This window comes from Chrysemys picta, chromosome 12 (assembly GCF_011386835.1).
Source record: "Chrysemys picta bellii isolate R12L10 chromosome 12, ASM1138683v2, whole genome shotgun sequence".
In the NCBI taxonomy this organism is placed as follows: Eukaryota; Metazoa; Chordata; order Testudines; family Emydidae; genus Chrysemys; species Chrysemys picta.
The window spans coordinates 13,080,396-13,105,457 of record NC_088802.1 but is presented as its reverse complement, the minus strand read 5'-3'; the positions used below and the strand labels follow the sequence as shown (position 1 = coordinate 13,105,457).

The following is a 25,062-nucleotide window of genomic DNA, read 5'->3' as shown; positions in this document are numbered from 1 at the left end:
GCACCATGGCCAGGCATTTCATCTCTATGGCTGCATAGTTCTGCTCCTTGGGCAGCAGCTTCTTGCTCAGGTATCCGATGGGGTGTCTCTCCCCCTTAGCATCGTCTTGCATCAGCACCGTGCCCAGCCCTGCATCTGAGGGGTCGGTGAACACTGTAAAGGGCTTGGCAAAGTCCGGGTTTACCAGATTTACCAGACCCTGGATTAGAGCCTCCTTCAGTGCACAGAGAGCCCTCTGGCACTGCTCAGTCCAAACCACCTCCTCTGGCTTCCCCTTCTTAGGCCTGGTCTACACTACGGGTTTAGGTTGACTTTAGCAGCGTTAAATCGAATTAAGCCTGGACACGTCCACACGACGAAGCCCTTTCTTTCGACTTAAAGGGTCCTTTAAACCGGTTTCTTTACACCACCTCCGACGAGGGGATTAGCGATAAAACCGGCCTTTGCGGGTCGGAATTGGGGTAGTGTGGACGGAATTCGACGTTATTGGCCTCCGGGAGCTATCCCACAGTGCTTCATTGTGACCGCTCTGGACAGCACTCTCAACTCAGATGCACTGACCAGGTAGACAGGAAAAGACCCGCGAACGTTTGAATTTCATTTCCTGGTTGCTCAGCGTGGAGAGCACAGGTGACCACGCAGAGCTCATCAGCACAGGTAACCGTGATGGAGTCCCAGGATCGCAAAAGAGCTCCAGCATGGACCGAACGGGAGGTACGGGATCTGCTCGCCATATGGGGAGATGAAGCAGTGATAGCTGAACTCCGTAGCAGTAAAAGAAATGGCAAAGTATTAGAAAAGGTCTCCAAGGCCATGAAGGACCGAGGCCATAACAGGGACACACAGCAGTGCCGCGTGAAAATTAAGGAGCTACGGCAAGCTTACCACAAAGCCAGAGAAGCAAACGGAAGGTCCGGGGCAGAGCCGCAAACTTGCCGCTTCTACGCGGAGCTGCATGCCATTCTAGGGGGTGCAGCCACCACTACCCCAACCATGTGCTATGACTCCGTCAATGGAGAAACACACAGGGATGACGGTTCGGGGAACGAGGAAGATGAGGATGGAGGTACTGTAGGTAGCTCACAGCAGCAAAAAAGCGGAGAAACCGGTTTCCCCAACAGCCAGGATATGTTTGTGACCCTGGACCTGGAACCAGTAACCCCCGAACTCACCCAAGACCCTCAGGGCACACAGGAGACCTCTGGTGAGTGTACCTTTGTAAATATTTGTAAACATTACACATGGTTTAAAAGCAAGCGTGTTTAATGATTAATTTTCCCTGGCAATCGTGGCCAGTACATCTACTGGAAAAGTCTGTTAACGTGTATGGGGATGGAGCGGAAATCCTCCAGGGACATCTCCAGAAAGCTCTCCTTCATGTACTCCAGGCCAGTAGCACGTAGTCTGGAATCATTGCATAACAAAGCATGGCAGCGTATGGTCCCGGTGTTTGCTGGCATGCAGACAATATCCATTCCTTATCTCTCTTTGTTATCCTCAGGAGAGTGATATCATTCACGGTCACCTGGTTGAAATGGGGTGATTTTATTAAGGGGACATTCAGAAGCGCCCGTTCCTGCTCTTCTGAACAGAAATGTTCCCCGCTGTTAACCACGCGGTGGGGGGAGGGGTGAAGTGATCATCCCAGAGAATCGTGTGTGTGTGTGTGGGCGGGTGGTTTACTTGGGTTTGTGCCGCATGTTAACCGGGAAACCGCAGCCCCTCCTTTTACATTGAAAACCCATTTTAAATGGACAACCCAATTCATCCTTGATATGGGAAATGCGCTGCTGTTTGAAACCTTTCCCGCATGTTAAGAAGGTTAAAAAAGCCAAAACACTGTGGCCTACCATGGCTGCCTGCAAGCCGAAATATCTTGCCTGGGGCACTGCGTGAGTGATCTCTCATACCAAACCGGCAGGCAGAGGAAAAATGCGACCTTGTAATGAAAGAGTGTACCCATTGTTCTCTAAAATGTGTCTTTTTTAACCACCTCTCCCTTCTCCTCCACCAGCTGCAAATGTTTCTCCTTCGCAGAGGCTAGTGAACATTAGAAAGAGAAAACGTAGGACGCGGGACGATATGTTCATGGAGCTGCAGATGTCCTCCCACGCTGATAGAGCACAGCAGAATGCGTGGAGGCAGTCAATGTCGGACATGAGAAAAGCACAATATGAACGAGAGGAGAGGTGGCGGGTTGAATGGCGGGATGAAAAGAGCAAGTGGCGGGCTGAAGACGATAGGTGGCGTCAGCTTGCAGACAGACGGCAAGAGTCAATGCTCCGTCTGCTGGAGCATCAAACTGATATGCTCGAGCGTATGGTTGAGCTGCAGGACAGGCAGCAGGAGCAGAGACCGCCGCTACAGCCCCTGTTTAACCAACAGCCCTCCTCCCCAAGTTCCATAGCCTCCTCACCCAGACGCCCAAGAACACGGTGGGGGGGCCTCCATCCACCCAGTCACTCCACCCCAGATGATCGCCCAAGCATCAGAAGGCTGGCCTTCAATAAGACTTAAAGTTTTAAAATGCAGTGTGTCCTTTTCCATCCCTCCTCCCCCACCCATCCCAGGCTACCTTGGCAATTATCCCCCTACTTCTGTGAGGAACTAATAAAGAATGCATGAATGTGAAAAAACAGTGACTTTATTGCCTCTGCAAGCGGTGCTCGAATTGGGGAGGGTGGGGTGGGGTGGTTGGTTTACAGGGAAGTAGAGTGAACCGGATCGGGGGGGGGGGTTTGGAGGGTTCATCAAGGAGAAACAAACAGAAGTTTCACACTGTAGCCTGGCCAGTCACAAAACTCGTTTTCAAAGCTTCTCTGATGCGCACCGCGCCCTGCTGTGCTCCTCTAACCGCCCTGGTGTCTGGCTGCGCGTAATCAGCGGCCAGGCGAGTTGCCTCAACCTCCCACCCCGCCATAAAGGTCTCCCCCGTACTCTCACAGATATTGTGGAGCGCACAGCAAGCAGCAATAACAATGGGGATATTCTTTTCGCTGAGGTCTGAGCGAGTCAGTAAGCTGCGCCAGCGCGCTTTTAAACGTCCAAATGCACATTCCACCACCATTCGGCACTTGCTCAGCCTGTAGTTGAACAGGTCCTGACTCCTGTCCAGGCTGCCTGTGTACGGCTTCATGAGCCATGGCATTAAGGGGTAGGCTGGGTCCCCAAGGATCACGATAGGCATTTCAACATCCCCAACGGTTACTTTCTGGTCCGGGAAGAAAGTCCCTTCCTCCAGCTTTCGAAACAGAGCAGAGTTCCTGAAGACGCGAGCATCATGTACCTTTCCTGGCCATCCCACGTTGATGTTGGTGAAACGTCCCTTGTGATCCACCAGGGCTTGCAGCAGCATTGAAAAGTACCCCTTGCGGTTTACGTAGTCGGTGGCTTGGTGCTCCGGTGCCAAGATAGGGATATGGGTTCCGTCTATGGCCCCGCCACAGTTTGGGAATCCCATTTCAGCAAAACCATCCACTATTGACTGCACGTTGCCCAGAGTCACTACCCTTGATATCACCAGGTCTTTCATTGCCCTGGCAAATTGGATCACAGCAGCCCCCACCGTAGATTTGCCCACTCCAAATTGATTCCCGACTGACCGGTAGCTGTCTGGCGTTGCAAGCTTCCACAGGGCTATCGCCACTCGCTTCTCAACTGTAAGGGCTGCTCTCATCTTGGTATCCTGGCGTTTCAGGGCAGGGGAAAGCAAGTCACAAAGTTCCATGAAAGTGGCCTTACGCATGCAAAAGTTTCGCAGCCACTGGGAATCGTCCCATACCTGCAGCACGATGCGGTCCCACCAGTCTGTGCTTGTTTCCCGGGCCCAGAATCGGCGTTCCACGGCATGAACCTGCCCCAGTGACACCATGATTTCCACATTGCTGGGGCCTGTGCCTTGTGAGAGGTCTATGTCCATGTCAATTTCCTCATCACTCTCTTCGCCGCGCTGCAATCGCCTCCTCGGCTGGTCCGGGTTTCGCCTTGGCATGTCCTGGCTCTGCATATACTCCAGGACAATGCGCGTGGTGTTCATAGTGCTCATAATTGCCGCGGTGATCTGAGTGGGCTCCATGATCCCAGTGCTAGCTATGGCGCCTGGTCAGAAAAAAGGCGCGAAACTAGTATCTGATGGACCAGGAGAAGGAGGGAGGGCGGGAGGGAGGGAGGGCCGAGTGACGACATGGCGTACAGGTACAGGAACAGGGAATTAAAATCAAGAAAGGTGGCTGTGCATCAGGGAGAAACACAAACAACTGTCACACAGAATGGTCCCCCCAAAGATTAAACTGAAAACCCTGGGCTTAGCAGGCCGTTGATTTCACGGAGGAAGGGGAAGCAAATGAATACAGAACAAATCTATTTTTTACATCTTAAGCTGGCAGCCGACAGTGCAGCATGACTGATAGCCTCTGCAGTACGATGACGACGGATACCAGTCGTAATATACCATCGTCTACCAAAAGGCAAGGGGCTGCTGCTGTGTAGCAATGCAGCCCCACGTCTGCCAGCCCCACATCCGCCAGCACCCAGATCGCCCTCGGCCTCTTCTGGGTGCTTAGCAGACAATACTGGGCAATTGGCAGAAAATAGTATACTACGACTGGTAGCCATCATCATCGAGACAGTAGCATGTCTGCCCAGGTGCCCATGATTGACAGCCACTGCAGTATGACGACGACGGATACCAGTCATAATATACCATCTCCTACCAAAGGGCAAGGGGCTGGTGCAATGCAGCCCTACGGCTGCCAGCCCCACGGCTATTACTCATGCTACACCGTCTACCGCCAAAAGGCAGTTAGCAGCTGCTGCTGTGTAGCAATGCAGTCCCACGTCTGCCGGCACCCAGAGGACATATGGTGACGGTGAGCTCAGCTGAGCTGAGCGGGCTCCATGCTTGCCGTGGTATGTTGTCTGCACAGGTAACCCAGGTAAAAAGGCGCGAATCTATTGTCTGCCGTTGCTGTGACGGAGGGGGTGGGGCCTGACGACATGTACCCAGAACCTCCCGCGACACTGTTTTGCATCATCCGGGAATTGGGATCTCAACCCAGAATTCAAAAAAAAAGGCGCGAAAGTAGTATCTGACGGACTAGGGGAAGGAGGGAGGGCGGGCCGAGTGACGACATGGCGTACAGGTACAGGGAATTAAAATCAAGAACGGTGGCTGTGCATCAGGGAGAAACACAAACAACTGTCACACAGAATGGTCCCCCCAAAGATTAAACTGAAAACCCTGGGTTTAGCAGGCCGTTGATTTGACGGAGGGAGGGGGAAGCAAATGAATACAGAACAAATCTATTTTTTACATCTTAAGACGACGGTGCAGCGTGACTGATAGCCCTCGGCATCTTTCTGGGTGCTTGGCAGCAAATACTGGGCACTTGGCAGTTAGTGTATTATGATGGCCTTCAGGCCTATTGCACAATCTGGTGCTCAGGGAAGACTCTGCTAATGTGCGATGAGCCAACTTGTAATAGGACGGTTACCAGTCGTAATACACCATCTACTGCCAAAAGGCAAGGGGCTGGTGCAATGCAGCCCCACGGCTGCCAGCACCCAGATCGCCGATGAAGGCTACCAGTCTACTGCACCGTCTACCGCCAAAAGGCAGTTAGCAGCTGCTGCTGTGTAGCAATGCAGTCCCACGTCTGCCGGCACCCAGAGGACATATGGGCTCCATGCTTGCTGTGGTATGTTGTCTGCACAGGTAACCCAGGTAAAAAGGCGCGAATCTATTGTCTGCTGTTGCTGTGACGGAGGGGGAGGGGCCTGACGACATGTACCCAGAACCGCCCGCGACACTGTTTTGCATCATCCGGGCATTGGGATCTCAACCCAGAATTCCAAGGGGCGGCGGAGACTGCGGGAACTGTGGGATAGCTGTGGGATAGCTACCCATAGTGCAATGCTCCGGAAGTCGACGCTAGCCTCGTACTGTGGACACGGTCCGCCGACTAGAGCACTTAGAGCATTTTATGTGGGGACACACACAATCGGCTGCATACAACCGATTTCTATAAAGCCGGCTTCTATAAATTCGAACTAATTTCGTAGTGTAGACATACCCTTACATAGCTCAGTGATGGGGGCAGCTAGAGAGCTACAGTGGAGTAAGACCTCCGGTAGTACCCTGCCATCCCAATAAAGGCCTGGACCTGTTTCTTGGTCTAGGGAACGGTCTAATCTCTCATCCTCTCCTCGGCTGGCTCTGGGAACTCCCCCACCTTGTGGCCCAGGTACAACACCTCTGTCATCCCCACCTTACACTTTCCAGCTTTTACCGTCAGTCCTACCTCCTTGAGGCAGCCCACCACCCTCTTCACCTGGGACACATGTTCCTCCCAGGTCTGGCTAAAGACACAGATGTCATCAATGTATGCCAGGGCCAAGTTCCCATCCCCCTCAGTAACCAATCCACCCAGTGCTGGGAGATGGCCGACACCCCCTTGAGGTCGAAAGGCAGGACCAGGAACTCAAAGAGCCCCAAAGGGGTGGTGAAGGCAGATTTCAACCTGGCATCTGGGTCGAAAGGCACCTGCCAGTCGCCTTTGGTGAGATACATAGTAGAGAGGTAATGAGCCCGCCCCCCCCCCCCCAGCTTGTCTAGACTCTCACCAGGCCTAGGCATGGGGTAGGCATCAGACACGGTGATGGCATTAAGCTTCCGATAGCTCACACAGAATTGGATCGACCCATCTTTCTTGGGGACCAGCCCCAAGGGTGAGACCCATGGACTGGTGAATGGCTGGATCACCTCTAAAGCCAGCATGTCCTTGACCTCTCTCAACGGGTTCTGGGCTGTTTTCCCAGTGATTCTGAATGGGGGCCACCTGATGGGAGGATTGACTCCCACCTCAGGGAAGAGATCCACCCAGGGGTCTCCCCCCTTCTCCTCCCAATCATCCCTTACCAGGTCCAGGGGTCCCCTCACTCTCATCCCATACAGAAGCTCGAAAGGGAAGAACCCTGTGCATTCCTGGGGCACTTCCCTGTACCACGGGTGGGGCAGGTACTTGTCACAGTCCTGCGGATGCTGATTCATAAAAGGCTTCAGCATCCTCCTCAGGGTCCCATAAAATCTCTCCACCAGCCTGTTGGACTGAGGGTGATATGCAGAGGCCCAGGTGAGCCAGACCCCACATTTCTCCCACAAGCCCCGGAGCAAGACTGACATGAAATTGAACCCCTGGTCTGTAAGGACCTCACTGGGGACCCCCACTCTGCTGAAGATGGTCAGCAGCGCATCTGCCATGATTAGGGTTTCCATACGTCCGGATTTTCCCGGACATGTCCGGCTTTTGGGGGCTCAAATCCCCGTTCGGGGGGAAATCCCCAAAAGCCGGGCATGTCCGGGAAAATCGGGAGGGCTCGGCCGGGGCCTCTTTGTCTGGGGTCGGTGGTGCGGGGCCGGGGCCGGTGCGGGGCCGGGGTCGCGGGGCCGGGGGCATGGTGCCGGGCCGGGCGCGCGGTGCCGGGCCCGGGTCCAGGGGCGCAGTGCTGGGCCTGGGTCCAGGCCGGGCCAGGGTCGCAGGGCCGGGCTGGGTGCGGGGCCGGGCGGGGAGCCGGGGGCGCGGGGCCGGGCCGGGGTCCGGGCCGGGAGCCGGGCCCGCGGGGCCGGGAGCCGGGCCGGGCCTGCGGGGCCGGGGTCGCGGAGCCGGGGAGCTGGGCCCGCGGGGCCGGTCCGGGGTTGCGGGGCTGGGAGCCGGTCCGGGGTCGGGGAACTGGGCCCGCGGGGTCGGGGAGCTGGGCCCGCGGGGTGCGCCGGGCCACCGGGGGCCGGCAGTGCTGGGTGGGCCGGGGGTGGTCGGCCGGGGGCCGGGGCCGGCACCCCAGGGCCCGAGCCGACCCAGGCTGGAGCCGCCGGGGGGCCAGCCTGGGCCGCGCCTCCTCCCCCCACACCTCCCCTTACCTGCTTCAGGCTTTCCGCGAATCAAATGTTCGCGGGAAGCAGGGGAGGGGGCGGAGACTTTGGGGAGGGGGCGGAGTTGGGGCGTGGGCGTGGGCGGGGCTGGGGGCGGGCCGGGGCCCCGTGGAGTGTCCTCCATTTGGAGGCACAAAATATGGTAACCCTAGCCATGATGTCTGCCTCAGTGGATGACAGAGCCACCATCTCTGGCTAGCGGGTGGCAAAATTCATCACAACAAGGATGTATTTTCTTCCCTGACCGGGCCGCCTTGCTGAGGAGCCCCACTATGTCCATAGCCACCTTCTGGAAAGGTTCCTCTATGATGGGCAGGGGTCTCAAGGGAGCTTCACCCTTATCCCAGGCCTTCCCCACCCTCTGGCAGAGGTCATAGGACCTGCAGTGCTGCTGGACTGTGTCACAGACTCCAGGCCAGTAAAAGTTCTGCAGCAGCTGCTGACCGGTGCGCTGGATTCCCTGGTGTCCCGAGAGAGGGACATCGTGAGCCAAGTACAAGTGCAGCAGTCCTTCTGGGGGACCACCAGCTGTCTCCTGCTTCCCCACAGTTCTCCTTCCCCTGGAGGAGCCCATTCCCAGTACAAGAATCCCTTCTCCCACAGGAATCTTTCCCTGCAACCTTCCCCAAGTGGGTTTGCAGTACTGTGGCCAGCAAGTTCCCTCAGCTTCTCCAAGGAGGGATCCTTCTGCAGATCAGTCTGGAATTCAGCTGCTGGGGAAAGGAGTGGAACCTGTTCCCTCTTGCTGGCTGGGCCTGGGGTCAAAGCCCCACTGAGCCCTGTCCCTGGAGCTCTCTCCCTGTTGTGGAATCACCTCCCAGCAGCATATCTGGACAAGGCAAACCTGGTTGGCAGCTGTCCTTCCCTGCCTGTGTGTCCCTGCACTCAGCTGGGGTCTCAGCTCCCCCCATGCTCACCGCTGCCCTTGCTGTCCCAGTGAGAGCAGGCAGTGAGCTTGCTGCTTTGGTCACAGCATCAGAGCCAGCATGAGCCCCCCTCTCCGGTGTGCAGGGGTGCGGGGAGTATCTCCCCCTCCCCCTCAGCCCCAGGAGTCTGGTTACAGACAGGCAGGTATCCTGGGCCTAGCAGCTCCACCCCCCCCCCCCCCCCCCCGCCAACCAGGTCATTTGCATTTTCAGTCTCAGCTTTCCCCGGATTCAAATTCAAATTCTTGGCCATTACAGCAGCAGGGCCTGGATCCTGTCCGAAAGAGACACACTCAACCCCCAACAGGACATCACAGCTGATATCTTGGAGAACCCCAACTACCAGCCAGCCCGACCCCTCCTGTGTCTGCACAGGGATCTGAGCCATAGGCAGGGCGAATGGCTTCATACCTGGGACCTTCACCCAGGTCCCACAGCCCTGCAGCATTTGGTGGGGCTGCACCACCCAGGCCCTGACAACAGTTCTCTCTGTCCCAGAATCTTGCCACCCCAGGAATGTCCCCCCATTGACCATCACCTTGTGCTCCCACTGGTGGTCCGAGGGGCCTGACCAGGAAACTCCACGCAGACATATAGGCCGGGGCCAGGAGTGGAAGCCTGTCGTCCCCCCACCCATCTGGCTGACAGCATCTATGGCCTTGGGACCCAGCAAGGGGGAGAGATTCCTGGGCTCTGCTGCAGGGTCCCCCTGGTTCAAATAGCCAGCCTGTTCAAAGGCAGTGTGGTGGGTATCCACATCCCCACCCCCGTAAACAGGGGCAACAATTTAGTATCGAGGTTCCCTCACCCCTGGGAAGTCCCCTATACCTCTCCACTACACCATCGCCAGTTCATGCTGCTGCTTCTCCTGCAGCTCTTTCTCGGGCTCTTCCTGTGTTTCAGTCCTCTCGCTCCTTCTCACTGTCCTCCAGCTCCCTCAGACTCAGCTCCAATCCCATCCATCTTAGATCCCCTGATGGGGAACCCGATCATGAAGACCCCTATCTGGTTGTGTAGAGGAGTCTTGGGGATGCCTGGCTAGTGCTCCAGCTGCTCCCACAACTTCTTGTGGACCCATTTGGGTCAGGAATCTGCTCCTTAGAGTGGTCATCATCCTCCACTGTGGTTTGGTGAACTTTCTAATGCATAACCCTCTCTTTTTGCACAGGTTTACAATGTCCTTCTTAAGGAGATGGTGCTAGGCCATCACTTTGCTGTTCCCAAGTTGTTGTAGACTCACAGGCCTGTGTGCTCTCAGCTCCCCACAGACTCGCAGGTCTGTGTGCTCTCAGCTCCCCACAGTTTTCAGGAAGAACACCTAGTGTGCCAGCCCTTCTCAAGGTTACCACCTCTCTCCCAGGTGAAGACGCAGACTCCTCTGCCCCTGGAACTGCTCACCGCAGTCCCCAGGGGGACCCCATTACTGCAACAGACCTTCTCGCTGGTCACACACTTTCAGGGGCTAAGTGTAGCTCCTTTGCCACCTGAAATCAATCCTCTCTCAGCCTTCAGCATGCCTGGTTCTCATTAATTCCCCTTTGTTTGACTGCTCCCCAGTCACTTACTACAGGAAACGCCATCCACAGTGTGCAGTAGATCCCACTGCTACCACCAGTTGGCATGGAGTGGGGGGGCGGGGTCAGGGCCCTGCACCCTCCACTTCCTTCAATTCACTGTGACTCTCAGCCAGACAGTAAAACAGAAGATTTATTAGATGACAGGAACACAGTCCAAAACAGAGCTTGTAGGTACAGAAAACAGGACACCTCAGTCAGGTCCATCTTGGAGCATGGAGAGCCCAGACCCAGGTTCTGGGCCTCCCTGCATCTCCCCAGCCAGCTCCAAACTGAAACTCCCTTCAGCCCCTCCCCTCTGGCCCTTGTCTCTTTCCCAGGCAAGGAGGCCACCTGACCTCTTTGTTCTCCAATACCTTCAGTTGGCACCTTGCAGGGGAGGGGCCCAGGCTATCAATTGCCAGGAGACAGGGTGTCGGCCATTGTCTGTGCAGACCCCTGCACACCCCTGCTCTCTAGGGCTCTGCAACAATCACACACCCTTATCCCATCACCCAGGTACTTAAGAAATGCATAGGGGAAACTGAGGCACACACACAGTATTCAAAGAAAACATTAAGAACATTCCCACTTCATCACACCTGTCACTCTAGAGCAGGGGTGGGCAAACTTTTTGGGCCGAGGGCCACATCTGGGTGGGGAAATTGTATGGAGGGCCAGGGCAGGGGGTTGGGCTGTGTGAGGGGGTGCAGTGTGCAGGAAGGGGGTTGGGGTGAAGCAGGGGTGTGGGGTGCAGCAGGGGGCTCAAGGCAGGGGGTTGGGGTGCAGGAGGGGTGTGAGGTGCAGGCAGGGGGCTTAGGGCAGGGAGTTGCAGGGCAGGGCGCAGGAGGGGTTTGGGCTCTGGCCCGGCGACGCTTACCTAAAGCGGCTCTGGTGTGGCAGCAGTGCACACCAGGCCAGGGCAGGCTCCCTGCCTGCCTGCCCTGGGCCCACACCGCGCTGCTCTGGAAAGCGGCTGGAACCACGTCCCTGTGCAGCCCATGGGGAAGGGGGGAACACAGGGCTCCGCGTGCGTTGCCCTTGCCATGCCTCCAGGTAACTCTCCTGAAGCTTCCATTGGCCGCCGTTCCCCATTCCCGGACAATGGGAGTTGCAGGGGGTGGTGGTGCCTGGAGGCAAAGGAAACGCACGGAGCCCTCTGCGCCCCACCCCAGGGACATGGTGCCGGCCGCTTCTGAGTAGTGCAGGGCCTGCGGCACCACAGGGAGCAATCCCGTGGGCCGGATCCAAAGCCCTGATGGGCCGGATCCGGCCCACGGGCTGTGGTTTGCCCACCCCTGCTCTGGAACGTGGGCACAATTTCTGCTGAGCCTATATCAGCCAGTGCTGGGAGGGATCCGATACAGCCATCTCCTGCCCTCAGTGCAGAGAAACTGTGCAAAAGAGAAACCTCAGGCCCAACAGGCAGCTGGCAAATGTAGAAATAGTCAAAGGGCAGAGTTTTCAGGCAACGAAAGGAGCAGGAGGGGATGGGGTGTGTGGGGAACACCAGGAGGCTCAAATTGTGCTGTGAAGAGGCTCAAACCCCCATCTGTGTGGTGTGTGACAGATCCCAGGCACACAGAGCTCACATGATGGTTCCCATAGAGGAAGCTGTCCAGGAGTACAAGGTAGGAAACTGCTGTCAAATTTAATGGGTAATAACTTTGGATTTTAGGTACAAGGTTCATTTCAGTGGAAGTTGCCTGTTACACGTGTATCTGCATCATTCAGCTCTCCAAAGCCTTCATTGTGTGGGAGATACAGTACTACTGAAAAATAAATGATCTGTCACAGTGGCAAGAAGGGGAAAAAATAGTCTCTAAAGATACCTGACATGAAAGACTTATCTGAGAAGCTGAATCCTTGTCAAACCCAGCTTCCACTGGTGAAAAAGGGAATTTTTTTACCATAGGTGCCGACCACATGGGTTCTGTTGGCAGGCCCTGCTGATCAGTGTCTCCCCCTGCCTCCTGAGCTCAGCTGTAGAGGCTTTGGCAAGAGAGGAGGAGGAGTAAGGTGTGGCGCCCTCGGGGAACAATGCAGAATGGTGGGAGTAGAGTTGGGGTGGGGCCTTGGGGAAAGGGGTGGAGTAGGGGCAGGGCGAACCCCTCTCCCTCTACCGGCACATTGGAAAGTTGGCACCTGTGCTTTTTACAGAACAGAAGCTGTTAAATGATCAGTGAGGCTTGAATCACATGAGCTGCAGGCCGGTCTATCTGAGAGTGCTGCCTTCAGGCTGGAGATGGGGAAGTTACAAGCTGTTGATGTTGTTACTGATTTGTATCATAGAACTTATTAGTTTTATTTGGATCACAGCAGTCCCCACATCCCCCAGATGAGATCTGGGCCCTGCATACAACACAATGAGGGACAATGCCCACCTTGAGCAGGTTCTAGATGAAGTACACAAGACAGATAAAGGGTAGGGAAGGGAAACTGAGGCACAGAGAGGGCAGTGACTTGTCCAAGGTCATGCAGCATGTCAGTGGCAGAACTGGGAATACAACCAAGATATCCAAAGGCCCAGCCCACTGCCCGAACTGCTAGACCAGGCTGCCACCCCCACAGCAGCACTGAGCAGTGAGGAAGTGTGGCCATTAGGAAGGAAAGATTCCTTGATAAACACCCCAGGTCCAGAAGAGAGATGAGGTTTCTCACCGGGATGCTGAATTCCCTTTTTGGTCCATCAAGGATTAAACTCAGATGCCGGCCTGCACTAGAGGAGGTCACTGTGCTAAATACTGCATGGACCCCGAGCACCTTGAATCCACACACAAAAGGGCTCCAAAGAGCTCAGGTCCATGCCAAATACCACTGGGATTACACTGGATTGCAGCAAAACTAACCCCTGGGCGGTGCTGACCTGGGTCAGTCTGACCTGTTCTGTGGTGTACCTGGGCAAGGACCAGACTCAGCATTTTTCTAGCCCTCACTTTTGATCCCTGTTTAGTTTCCTGTGTCTCTTCCACTCTCCTCTCCTCCCTCCCACAGATCGTCCCCCTTGGCTGCTCCTTCTTTCCCCTGATCTTATCCCTTCCCCTCTTGCTGCCCCAGTGAGTTCTAACCCCACAGATCTGCACAAAATGCTCCCTGGAGCTTCCAGCTGCTCTCCAACCCCCCAAACCCTGATTGATTAATTCTGTGTCCCTGCCCAGCCTGTGCCTCTGCCTGTCCCCAGCCCGGCTGTTAGCGCTAGCCCCTGCCCAGCCCCCGGGGAGGGGGAGGAGCTTTCACAGGTCATAGAGATGAGGAGCCAGGGGCTGGGAGTCCTCCAAGATCATAGAGACTGGGTTCATGAAGCCAGAGAGGCTGATTTCCTGTTCCCCCCTCCGCTGCTTGCCTCAGGGACACAGTCTGAGCTGGGATCTCCCCACCCGGAGCCAGGGTCGGATTCTCTCCCCAGGGACGGAGCCCGGCGGGAAAGTGAAGATCGGGGCCTCGTCACCAGCACCGATAAATGTCACCTGCCCCCGGTCACAGTCCAGACAAACCCGGATCCTGCTGGGGAACCGGCTCAGGGGCAGGGGGGTCACAGGGGAGGTGAGAGCCCAGCAGTGACCCCCCCATCGCTCCACAGCCCAGATCCCCCCCTCAGGGCTGAGGCTGATCCCTCCCTTCCTCCCCACAGACTCTCTGGCCACCCCCACAGCCCAGTATCGCCCGGCAACCACCTCCACCTCCCAGCAATGTCTCCCCGAGGTGAATCCCTCACAGCCCAGCACACAGAGCTCAGTGTCAAATCTCTCAGGGTTGTTGGGCCGTCGCTGCCGTGTGTCTCCCCATCTCACACTTTTCTGATCTTCAGACAGGATAAGTTCGGGATGAGCCGTGTCTGGATCCAGAGTCACAGTCACTGGGGGGGGGGGGGGGGGGAGAGGAGAGAATCAGAGCGTTAGGGGCAAATCGCAGCCCTGGGGGAGGGTTTGATCGGGCTAGTGACAGAATCTGCCCCAGCTGGAGAGTGATTCAGGGAATCTCCTTCCTCCAGGATGTACCCGGCTCTGATGGGGAGCAGCTTTGAGATGTCAACACAGTGCAGGGGAGAGTCACTCTTGACATATGTGATAGAGCAAGAAGATTTTCTGAGCCGAGACTCTGAATGTTTTTCATCCTGCTCTTCCCATGATGGGGACTAGAGACCCTGGAGTCATAGGGAAGCCCCAGTAGATTTCCACTCACGTCATTCACATGGTCACAATTATTTTTTCCCTGATGTGCCCTCGCTCACTTCATTTTAAAACCTTGGAGCTTGGCTCTCTTGTTGATGCCAGCATGATGTCTGCTCCATCCTGCCACATATCTGAGCTCTGTAGATATTGACAAGATTCAATACATCCCTAACTAAAATTCTGTAGCTAGTCATCAGGACCAGCCAAAGAGAATTATCAGTCCAGAGTTCAGTTTTTAAAATTGAGATTTTGATTTAGAAGCAAGGAGCTTCTACAAGAGAAGGAAATTAGGAGTGGAGAGAGGAGAAAGAGGGTTTGGAAATTAATTCATGAAGGAGAAGGTGGAAAGGATAGTTAAAAACAGCAGAAAGTTGGGAGTTGGTGGAGAGAGGAAAAAGGAGAGAAGAGAAAAGACGCAGAATTTGAAGTCGGAGTAGAGTGACTCCTTGGTTTGAACTCTGGGGACTGGTCACTCTTGTTCCTCTACCTAACACTAGGGCTGGGATCCTAAGGGACAATAACTGCTCAGTCACTTGGAGCAGAATTATGGGAGAAATATGTAAGGAGGGCATGTTGTGGTAGTCCTTTCCTCTCCCTCCTTTGAGCCTCAGGACTCTGTCTTTTCTGATCAGGGACAATATTATATTGCACTTTCCTTCTTGTTTTTTGTGCAGTGAAAGGGAGCAGGATCTCCCATTGATTAAATAGGAGTTGTAATTACCTGCATCGCTTAGGGATCTCCTCCAATCTGAAAGCAAACACAGATGGGGATGAGAATTAAGCCAGACAAATTCAGCATCAATAGGATTTATTATCACAGAAAAGGCTGCATCAGAGAGAGAAACAAACAAAAAAATTCCCTTACCTAGGTCTACTTGAAGTTTACCTAAATAATAAACAAAAATAAAAGGACATCCTGTAAAAGCTTCTCCTGGGTGAAATTAACCGCCTGCCCCCCAATCATTGATAAATTGGCCTGTCTACTGTGCATTGTTTTACATCAGAACAATCCTAGGGATTGGACACAGGATAAGTCACACCAGTGCAGGTCACTTTTTACACTGGTGCAGCTCTATAAAGGAAGGCAGCCCAAAACTCTCTCAGTGGCCTTTATGCCAGCCTTGAGCTGGGTGAAAGGTCACACTTATAACTCACATGCCTCACCTACATGCCAGGACTGTGGGCACTCATCCTCACTTCGATCCTGGGCTGCCACCAGTCCCTCTCAGAGGTTCTTTTTATGGAGCTGGCATGGAGCCATTTCTGCCATGGGCATTGAGTGCACAGTCCCCCCGGTCACCCACTCCATGCTGCCTCCTGAAGACACATGTACAATACTGGCTTCCGACCCATTACCGATATAACAAGTTATGCAATTAGTATTACTTATGATTTTCAAGTTGACATTGTCACATTCATTCAAAAATCTTTCCGAGCATATCATTGGTTGTACCAGGAGAAAATGGAACTTACTGATAGTGTTGAGATGTTTCCCTAAAAAAGAAAATATAAATAAAATTATGTAAGGACTTTTTCAGTGACTCTAAATTTAAAAGGATCTTTTCATTATGAGTCCTTTTGTAATAATAATGACCGTGCTCTACCAAGCCATTGCAATTCTCCAGGGACTTGTAGGTTGGGTGCCTAGTGGAGGAGAAATCAGGGACACGGACTTTGGGTACTTTCTAAAATGTAATTTGATTTATTTACACACATATACCTGTCCCAGAACACAGAAGGTCACAAACAGCACACAGGCAATCCTTTCTTTCAAGAACTTCACCTAGCACCAGGACTTGGTTCCCAGGGAATGCCAAGAACTAATGCCAGTTGACTAATAAATCCTACTCTCTTTTGAAAAGGCTGTTTCATGTCACTGCAAAAACTTGCTGTGACACATAAGTCCCTGAAGAGCATACAAGCCTCTGTTCAGGAGTCTGTCTCAGTCAGGGGTGGCCAACCTGTGGCTCCGGAGCCACATACGGCTCTTCAGAAGTTAATATGCGGCTCCTTGTATAGGCACCGACTCCGGGGCTGGAGTTACAGGCGCCAACTTTCCAATGTGCCGGGGGGTGCTCACTGCTCAACCCCTGGCTCTGCCACAGGCCCAGCCCCCACTCCACTCCTTCCCGCCCCCTCCCCTGAGCCTCCTTCATACCAAGATGTCCTCCCGCCTTCCTCTCCCCCCTCCCCCAGAGCCTCCTTCATACCAAGGGTATGTCTACACTACAGGATTAATCCGAATTTAGATAATTCGGATTTGAGAAACAGGTTGTATAAAGTCGAAATGAATGCGGCCACACTAGCACATTAATTCGGTGGTGTGCGTCCAAGTACTGGGGCTAGCGTCGATTTCTGCACCGTTGCACTGTGGGTAGCAATTCCATAGCTATCCCATAGTTCCCGCAGTCTCCCGCGCCCATTGGGATTGTGGGTTAAGATCCCAGTGCCTGATGGGACAAAGAACATCGTCGCAGGTGGTTCTGGGTACAGCCTCACTTCCTCCCTCCCTCCCTCCCTCCCTGCATGAAAGCAACGGACGGCAGACAACCATTTTCGCGCCTTTTTTCCTGGGTGGGTGAACACTGCAGTCTCCATACCACGGCAAGCATGGAGCCCGCTGAGCTCAAGACAGCACTCATGAATATTGTAAACACCTCGCGCGTTCTCGTGGAGTTTATGCTCAGCCAGGACCAGAAAAACGAGGAGAGGAGGCAGCGGCGGCGGCAGCACAGCGACCAGCATGATGAGGACATGGACACGGACTCGGATATAGAATTCAGTGAAACCACAGGCCCCGGTGCTTTGGAGATCATGTTGTTAATGGGGCAGATTCTAAACATGGAATGCCGATTCTGGGCAAGGGAAACAAGCACAGACTGGTGGGACCGCATAGTGTTGCAGGTGTGGGACGATTCCCAGTGGCTGCGGAACTTTCGCATGCGTAAGGGCACTTTCATGGAACTTTGTGACTTGCTGTCCCCTGCCCTGAAACGCCAGAATACCAAGATGAGAGCAGCCCTCACTGTTGAGAAGCGCGTGGCGATAGCCCTGTGGAAGCTTGCAACGCCAGACAGCTACCGGTCAGTCGGGAATCAATTTGGAGTGGGCAAATCTACTGTGGGGGCTGCTGTGATGCAAGTAGCCAAAGCAATCACTCAGGTGCTGCTACGAAAGTTTGTGACTCTGGGAAATGTGCAGGCTATAGTGGATGGTTTTGCTGCAATGGGATTCCCTAACTGTGGTGGGGCGATAGACGGAACCCATATCCCTATCTTGGCACCGGAGCACCAAGCCACTGAGTACATAAACCGCAAGGGGTACTTTTCAATGGTGCTGCAAGCACTTGTGGATCACAAGGGACGTTTCACCAACATCAACGCGGGCTGGGCGGGAAGGGTTCATGACGCTCGCGTCTTCAGGAACACAACTCTGTTTAAAGGGCTGCAGCAAGGGACTTACTTTCCGGACCAGAAAATAACCGTTGGGGATGTTGAAATGCCCATAGTTATTCTTGGGGACCCAGCCTACCCCTTAATGCCATGGCTCATGAAGCCATACACAGGCAGCCTGGACAGGAGTCAGGAGCTGTTTAACTACAGGCTAAGCAAGTGCAGAATGGTGGTAGAATGTGCATTTGGCCGTTTAAAAGCCCGCTGGCGATCATTATTGACTCGCTCTGATCTCAGCCAAAGAAATCTCCCCATTGTTATTTCTGCTTGCTGTGTGCTCCACAATCTCTGTGAAAGTAAGGGGGAGACCTTTATGGCAGGGTGGGAGGCTGAGGCAAATCGCCTGGCTGCTGATTACGCGCAGCCAGACACCAGGGCGATTAGAAGAGCACACCATGAAGCAGTGTGCATCAGAGAAGCTTTAAAAACCAGTTTCATGGCTGGCCAGGCTACAGTGTGAAATATCTGTTTGTTTCTCCTTCATGAAAACCCGCCCCCTTTATTGACTGATTTTCTGTAAGGAACCCACCCTGCCCCTTCCCCCAGCTTTCTTTCAAACCAAATAAAGTCACTATCATTTAAAAATCATTTATTATTTATTAATAGGTTAGAAAAAGAGGGAGGGAACCCAGGTGGTATTTGGGAGGAGGATTACTGGGAAGGAAAAAGCCACAAAGAAAAGGTTAAAAAAATGACAGCCTTTTGCTTGGGCTGTCTACTGGGGTGGAATGGGAAGGTGTACGGAGCCTCCCCCCCCGCGTTCTTACACGTCTGGGTGAGGAGGATACGGAACATGGGGAGGGGGGAGGGTGGAACAGGGGCTGAAGTGGCAGTCTGTTTTCCAGCAGCCGTTCCTGAACCTCCACCAGACGCTGGAGCAGCCCCAGCGTTGCTTCCTTCATCCTCTGGTCTTCCTGACGCCACCTCTCATCTCGAGCGTCTCTCCTCTCCTCACGTTGGTCCCTCATGTCCTCACGTTCACTGACTTCTTTCCTATACTTTGAAACTGTTTCCTTCCACTCATTCAGATGAGCTCTGTCACTTCTGCTGGATTCCATAATTTCCGAAAACATCTCCTCTCGCGTCTTCTTCTTACGACGCCTTATCTGTGATAACCTTCGGGATGGAGGAGGGAGGCTTGAGGAATTTGCAGCTGCTGTAGGGAGGGGAGAAAAGAGAGAATTGTTTTAAAAGCTACATTTTGTAGAACAATGCTTATACTCTTTCACGGTGACCAACACTGTTCACATTACATAGCACATGTGATTTCTGTGCAAGGTCGCATTTTGCCTCTTAATGCTGAGTGCCTGTGGCTTTGCTGCTAGAGATCACAGGTCTGGGCAACAGAATTCTGCTTGCATTCGGCCATGGTAAGCCATTCTCTTACAGCTTATGCGCCCTACTTTCCCACATACCAAGCATAGCTTGTAGAGTGCTGCAGAAGCCTGGCCAATCTCAGCCAGTTGGGGGGGGGGGGGTGAGTGTGGTGGGGCTTGTCTGGGCCCCTTCAGGCAAGTAGAGTGCTGCGGTTTTTCTGTTAACATTCAGCAGCACCAGAAAACAAACTAACCCCCCCCCCCTCGCCATGAATTCTCTGGGATGATCACGGTACCCCTCCCCCCACCGCGTGGCTGGTATCAGGGAAGATCCCTACAGGCACCAAACTAACCCCCCCCCCGCCGCCGCCCCCCCCCTCGCCATGAATTCTCTGGGATGATCACGGTATCCCTCCCCCCACCGCGTGGCTGGTATCAGGGAAGATCCCTACAGGCACCAAACTAACCCCCCCCCCCCCCCCGCCGCCGCCCCCCCCCTCGCCATGAATTCTCTGGGATGATCACGGTATCCCTCCCCCCACCGCGTGGCTGGTAACAGGGAAGATCCCTGCTAGCCAAACGCGAAAAACTCAGGGCAAATTTCCCATCTGCGCTTGGCTAACTGAAGGGAAGGATTTATTTTCTGCCACAGGCAAACAGCCCAGTAGGAACGGCCACCTCTGTCCCCTTAATTAAGTTCCCGTATTTCAACCAGGTTACCAGGAGTGATATCACTCTCCTGAGGATTACACAACAAGATAAAGAACGGATGTTGCTTGAATGCCAGCAAACACCGGGACCATACGCTGCCAGGCTTTGTCAGGCAATGATACCAGATTACTTGCTGCAAGCATGGCGTGGTCAAGTGTGCTACCATGGAGGAGGGAATAAAGATGCACTGCCCAGAAACCTTCTCGCAAGGCTTTCGGAGTACCTCCAGGAGAGCTTCATTGAGATGTCCCTGGAGGATTTCCACTCCATCCCCAGACACGTTAACAGACTTTTCCAGTAGCTGAACTGACCGCGAATGCAAAGTCAGGCAAAGTAATCATTAAAAACCGTTTGCTTTTAAAACAAGTTTTATATTTTAAAAGGTAAACTCACCTGAGGTGCCTTCCATGGGGTCAGAGTCTTGGGTACTGGCTTGGGAGGCTTGGGAGGGTACTTCAGTCGGGGTGATAAAAAGATCCTGGCTGTTGGGGAGAATGGAGTGCTGTGTGCTCTCTGCAAGCTCATCCTCCTCCTCCTCTACCCCATCGGCAGAATCCTCAGGCGTCGAGACTATCCCCGACTCAGAATCCACGAACACAGGTGGGGTAGTGGTGGCAGCCCCCCCTAGAATTGCATGCAGCTCGGCGTAGAAGCGGCATGTCCGCGGCTCTGACCCGGAGCGACCGTTTGCCTCCTTTGTTTTCTGATAGGCTTGTCTGAGCTCCTTGACTTTCACGCGGCACTGATCTGAGTCCCTATTGTGGCCTCTCTCCATCATGCCCTTGGAGATTTTTTCATAAATTTTTGCATTTCGTCTTTTAGAACGAAGTTCTGCAAGCACTGAATCCTCTCCCCATACAGCGATCAGATCCAGTATCTCCCTCACGGTCCATGCTGGTGCTCTTTTTCGATTATCAGCCTGCATGGTTACCTGTGCTGATGAGGTATCTGTGGTCACCTGTGCTCTCCACGCTGGGCAAACAGGAAATGAAATTCAAATGTTCGCCGGGCTTTTCCTGTCTACCTGGCCAGTGCATCCGAGTTCAGATTGCTGTCCAGAGCGGTCACAATGATGCACTGTGGGATAGCTCCCGGAGGCCAATACCATCGAATTGCGGCCACACTAACCCTAATTCGAATTGTTAAAATCGATTTTGGCACTACTCCGCTCGTTGGGGTGGAGTACAGAAATCGATTTAAAGGGCCCTTTACATCGAATTAACTAGCGTCGTTGTGTGGACGGTTACAGGGTTAATTCGAATTAAAGCTGATAAATTCGAATTAAAGTCGTAGTGTAGACCAGGCCCAAGAAACAGCTGATTGGGAGGTGCGGGGAGGGAGGAGGAGGTGCTGATTGGCAGGGCTGCTGGTGGGCAGGAGGCACTGGGAGGGGGGGCGGGGAGCTGCTGACGTATCATTGTGGCTCTTTGGCAATGTACATTGGTAAACTCTGGCTTCTTCTCAGACTCAGGTTGGCCACCCCTGGTGTAACTGTAGACTAGCTGGGGAGAGCTCTTGGTGTGAAACCCCGAGTGCTGGAGCCCAGACGCTCAGTTAAGGAGATTATGAGGCAGCAAGGCCTACTCTGAAGGAAGATGAGATCCTTTGGGTGTGTGGCAGACTGAAGGGGTTCCTCCAAGAGACTGTTTAAGAGCTGGAGTGTGGATCCATGACATTTGGTTCCTAGAGAATCTCAAGAATTGACTCTAACCTGAGATCAAGACAATGAGCAAACTCTCCTGTTTCTTGTTCAGCTCCCTCTTCCGGAAACTTTGCAGAACCCCAAACTAACAACAACAATGCAGCCTGTCTTCCCCAAGACTGAACATTTGCTCACACACTAAAACAAAGTAAAAACTTGGAAGATTCTGTGTACTGGCATCCCCAGATGGAGCCTGCCAGAACAACAAAAACAACAAGCCATTCATTAATACTGTAACAATCTTTTGAACACACTAGAATTAAACAGCAGAAACTTCATAAGGCAAGGATTTTCATTCGAGCCAAGTACTTAAAACCCCCAATCACACTGAACTACAGTGGGAGTTGGGAACCTAACTGCCTCAGGCTCCATTGACAGTCTAATTAAACTGGAGCAAACCAAGTGTAGGCTTTTTAAGATGAATAGAAACAAGTTTAAGTTAACCTGAAATAAACTGCACATAAATTGATGTGTCCACACAGAGGTTTGCATTGGTTTAACAAAATCCATTTAATTTCACACCTTAAGCTGATGAAACTTTCTCATTTAGAAAAGTCTAAACTGTCTTTTCTAAGGAGAAAATCTCATTCTGATTACACTGTATTTTCACCATTCGAGCTTTACCTCTTAATTTGAAGAGAAAAAGAGTAAGGCTGATGACCACCAACGAAATCACTAGAGTCACACTCCAAACCACCGGCCAAGGAGACATTCTTGGGAAAAAGAAATCTGAAACACAAAGCCCACACTAGTTCAGAAATAATAAACACTATACTATAGTTTGGAATGACAAACCGTGTATACTTTTAGTCTAGAAACAGGTATTACATCAGGATTTGTTGAAACAAGTGTGGGAAAAATTGCTCCCTGCAAGATAAAAATGGGCAGAAACCAATTTAAAAAGAGGTTCTGCTCACACACTTTTGATAGTATTGAATGGTGTATTAAATACTATGTGAAGGGCTACCAGCCTCTCCCTGTCTCCATCTTCCCCTCTCCAGCATACAGAGGCACCAGTAGAAAAAAGGGCCTGTGGTGCACTGCCAAAAAAGTGGAGGGGGGGGGGCACATGGGCCGTGGGGGGAAAAGGGGAGGGGCCTGCATCACCCATGTCACTCTGACGTGAGGGCTTCACGTGACCCACATCGCCCCCCCCCACCTCTGCCAGTGGGCCTGGTCACATCACCTGTTATTAAGGTGGCTCCACTCTTCCCATTATAGGGCCTTATTTTCAGCTGCTCACTACTTTGCCAAGCTTTAGTCATCTGGGCAGAAAAGTTCCATGCTGGGTATCTGCCTCAGGCTGACTTCTTTTTACAAGTTTCAGCCAAAATGGTTCCACTGTTTCTGAGAATGAGGTTAGAATAACACATCCTTTGACATTTAAAAAAAAATCTGATGGTCTTTTCTAGGAGAAGCTTTAGTGCCCCGGGCTTTTGAGCAGAAACTTGATATTCAGCAGCGTGTGACCTGTGGGTCAGGGATGTGCCCTTTCCCTGTGAAAATCCATCCAATAATTGGCCAAGTGATAAGCCTCTGAAAAAATGTAGTTTGTGCACACTCGGTAGAGTTCTTAGAGTTTAGCAGTTAAATTCTCTGAAGATTTTGTCCTCACGGAGCATGCTCCATCCCCTCACAGCCGCTACTGCTGACCAGACTTCACATGTGACATCCCCACACTCCAGGTCAAGGATAAAAGGGCAAAGCTGAGCTTTCCCTGCAATTGCTGCTCCAAGCTGCTGTGGGGTTGGGTACTAGAATGGACAGCAGGGGGCCTGTCTCTCCTGTGCTCTCAGTGCCCACTCTGCTGCTGTCTAGGCAGAGCGGAAGTAGAAGGTGACTGACTAGAATTTAAGAGGGGGAAAAGCTAGACCCAGAAGGAGGTAAAGGATTAGATTGGAACAAAGTGCTTGGTGAGACTAGAGTGAGAGAGAAACTGTCACTGGGAATGAAGTGGAGCTGGACACTGGGTACGGAGACTGGGAACCAGTGAGGGAAATGGGAGTGGCAGGACTGAAAGTGAGAATTGAGACCAGATGGGGAACAGGGGGCAGAGGGACAGACTAGAACAAGGCCTGACAAGGAGACTGGGACTGGGAACCAGTAGGGGGACAGGGAAGAGGGGGGGGGGGAGTCACATCTGACAAGGAGCTGGAGTGTGGGGTTACATCTGAGCTTGGTTGGGCAAAGAGACAGTGCAACCAGCTTTCAGAATGGAGAGAGGTAAGTAGTGGTGTCCCCCAGGGGTCTGTACTGGGACCAGTCCTATTCAACATATTCATAAATGATCTGGAAAAAGGGATAAACAGTGAGGTGGCAACATTTGCAGATGACACAAAATTACTAAAGATAGTTGAGACCCAGGCAGACTGCGAAGAGCTACAAAAGGATCTCTCAAAACTGGGTGACTGCGCAACAAAATGGCAGATGAAATTTAATGTAGATAAATGCAAGTAATGCACATTGGAAAGCATAATACCAACTATACATCTAAAATGACGTGGTCTAAATTAGCTGTTTCCACTCAAGAAGAGATCTCGGAGTCACTGTGGATAGTTCTCTGAAAACATCCACTCAATAAGCAGCAACAGTCAAAAAAGCGAACAGAAAGTTGGGAATAATTAAGAAAGAGATAGATAATAGGACAGAAAATATCATGTTGCCATTATATAAATCCAAGGTACATCTTGAAAACTGCCTGCAGATGCGGTCGCCCCACCTCAAAAAATATATATTGGAATTGGAAAAGGTTCAGAAAAGGGCAACAAAAATGATTAGGGATATGGAACAGTTTCCATATAAGGAGAGATTAATAAGACTGGGACTTTTCAGCTTGGTAAAGAGAAGGATAAGGGGCGATATGATTGAGGTCTATAAAATTATGACTGGTGTAGAGAAAGTAGATGAGGAAGTGTTGTTTACTATTTCTCATAACACAAGAACTAGGGGTCACCAAATGAAATGAATAGGCAGCAGGTTAAAAACCAATAAAAGGAAATATTTCTTCACACAACGCACAGTCAACCTGTGGAACTCCTTGACAGAGGATGTTGTGAAGGCCATAATGGGGTTCAAAAAAGAACTAGATAAATTCATGGAGGATAGGTCCATCAATGGCTATTAATCAGGATGGGCAGGGATGGTGTCCTTAGCCTCTGTTTGCCAGAAGCTGGGAATGGGCGACAGGGGATGAATCACTTGATGATTCCCTGTTCTGTTCATTCCCTCTGGGGCACCTGGCATTGGCCACTGTCAGAAGACAGGATACTGGGCTAGATGGACCTTTGGTCTGACCCAGTATGG

The 25,062-nt window shown here is 52.7% G+C and overlaps 4 protein-coding genes across 8 annotated transcripts in view; 2 read left to right on the top strand and 2 right to left on the bottom strand.

Annotated features, from left to right (window-relative positions):
- The window catches only part of LOC101946744 (serine/threonine-protein phosphatase 1 regulatory subunit 10), a 345,369-nt gene that overhangs the window by 109,648 nt on the left and 210,659 nt on the right, over window positions 1-25,062 (top strand). The window lies entirely within an intron of this gene.
- On the top strand, window positions 281-2,626 carry LOC135974729 (uncharacterized). Its single transcript, XM_065563241.1, has 2 exons — window positions 281-1,204; window positions 2,015-2,626. The coding sequence occupies exons 1-2, from the start codon at window positions 667-669 to the stop codon at window positions 2,515-2,517; spliced, it is 1,041 nt and encodes a 346-aa protein (XP_065419313.1). The 5' UTR covers window positions 281-666; the 3' UTR covers window positions 2,518-2,626.
- The window catches only part of LOC101934496 (butyrophilin subfamily 1 member A1-like), a 31,469-nt gene continuing 19,099 nt past the window's right edge, over window positions 12,693-25,062 (bottom strand). The window contains exons 5-9 of one of the 2 annotated variants that reach the window (XM_065563239.1): window positions 22,384-22,488; window positions 16,052-16,072; window positions 15,444-15,464; window positions 15,300-15,326; window positions 12,693-14,262 (exon numbers count right to left, since the gene is read on the bottom strand). In XM_065563239.1, coding sequence (XP_065419311.1) covers window positions 13,751-14,262; window positions 15,300-15,326; window positions 15,444-15,464; window positions 16,052-16,072; window positions 22,384-22,488 — 686 coding nt within the window. In that variant the 3' untranslated portion in view covers window positions 12,693-13,750. Of the gene's footprint in view, window positions 14,263-15,299; window positions 15,465-16,051; window positions 16,073-22,383; window positions 22,489-25,062 lie in introns of both variants that reach the window. The other variant, XM_065563238.1, reaches the window with a different exon arrangement.
- On the bottom strand, window positions 18,608-21,083 carry LOC135974728 (myb/SANT-like DNA-binding domain-containing protein 1). Its single transcript, XM_065563240.1, has 2 exons — window positions 20,451-21,083; window positions 18,608-19,186 (listed from the first exon to the last, which is right to left on the bottom strand). Exons 1-2 carry the CDS (start codon window positions 20,980-20,982, stop codon window positions 18,714-18,716), a joined length of 1,005 nt encoding a protein of 334 aa, XP_065419312.1. The 5' UTR covers window positions 20,983-21,083; the 3' UTR covers window positions 18,608-18,713.

What these genes read in the sequence shown, in the direction of transcription:
- LOC135974729 (XM_065563241.1), top strand. Translation starts at nt 667, where the DNA reads ATGGAGTCCCAGGATCGCAAAAGAGCTCCAGCATGGACCGAACGGGAG. An exon ending in GGGCACACAGGAGACCTCTG is followed by an intron (nt 1,205 to 2,014) that starts GTGAGTGTACCT and finishes CTCCTCCACCAG; the next exon opens with CTGCAAATGTTTCTCCTTCG.
- LOC135974728 (XM_065563240.1), bottom strand. Translation starts at nt 20,982, where the DNA reads ATGCAGGCTGATAATCGAAAAAGAGCACCAGCATGGACCGTGAGGGAG. An exon ending in CCCCATGGAAGGCACCTCAG is followed by an intron (nt 19,187 to 20,450) that starts GTGAGTTTACCT and finishes CCCTCCCTACAG; the next exon opens with CAGCTGCAAATTCCTCAAGC.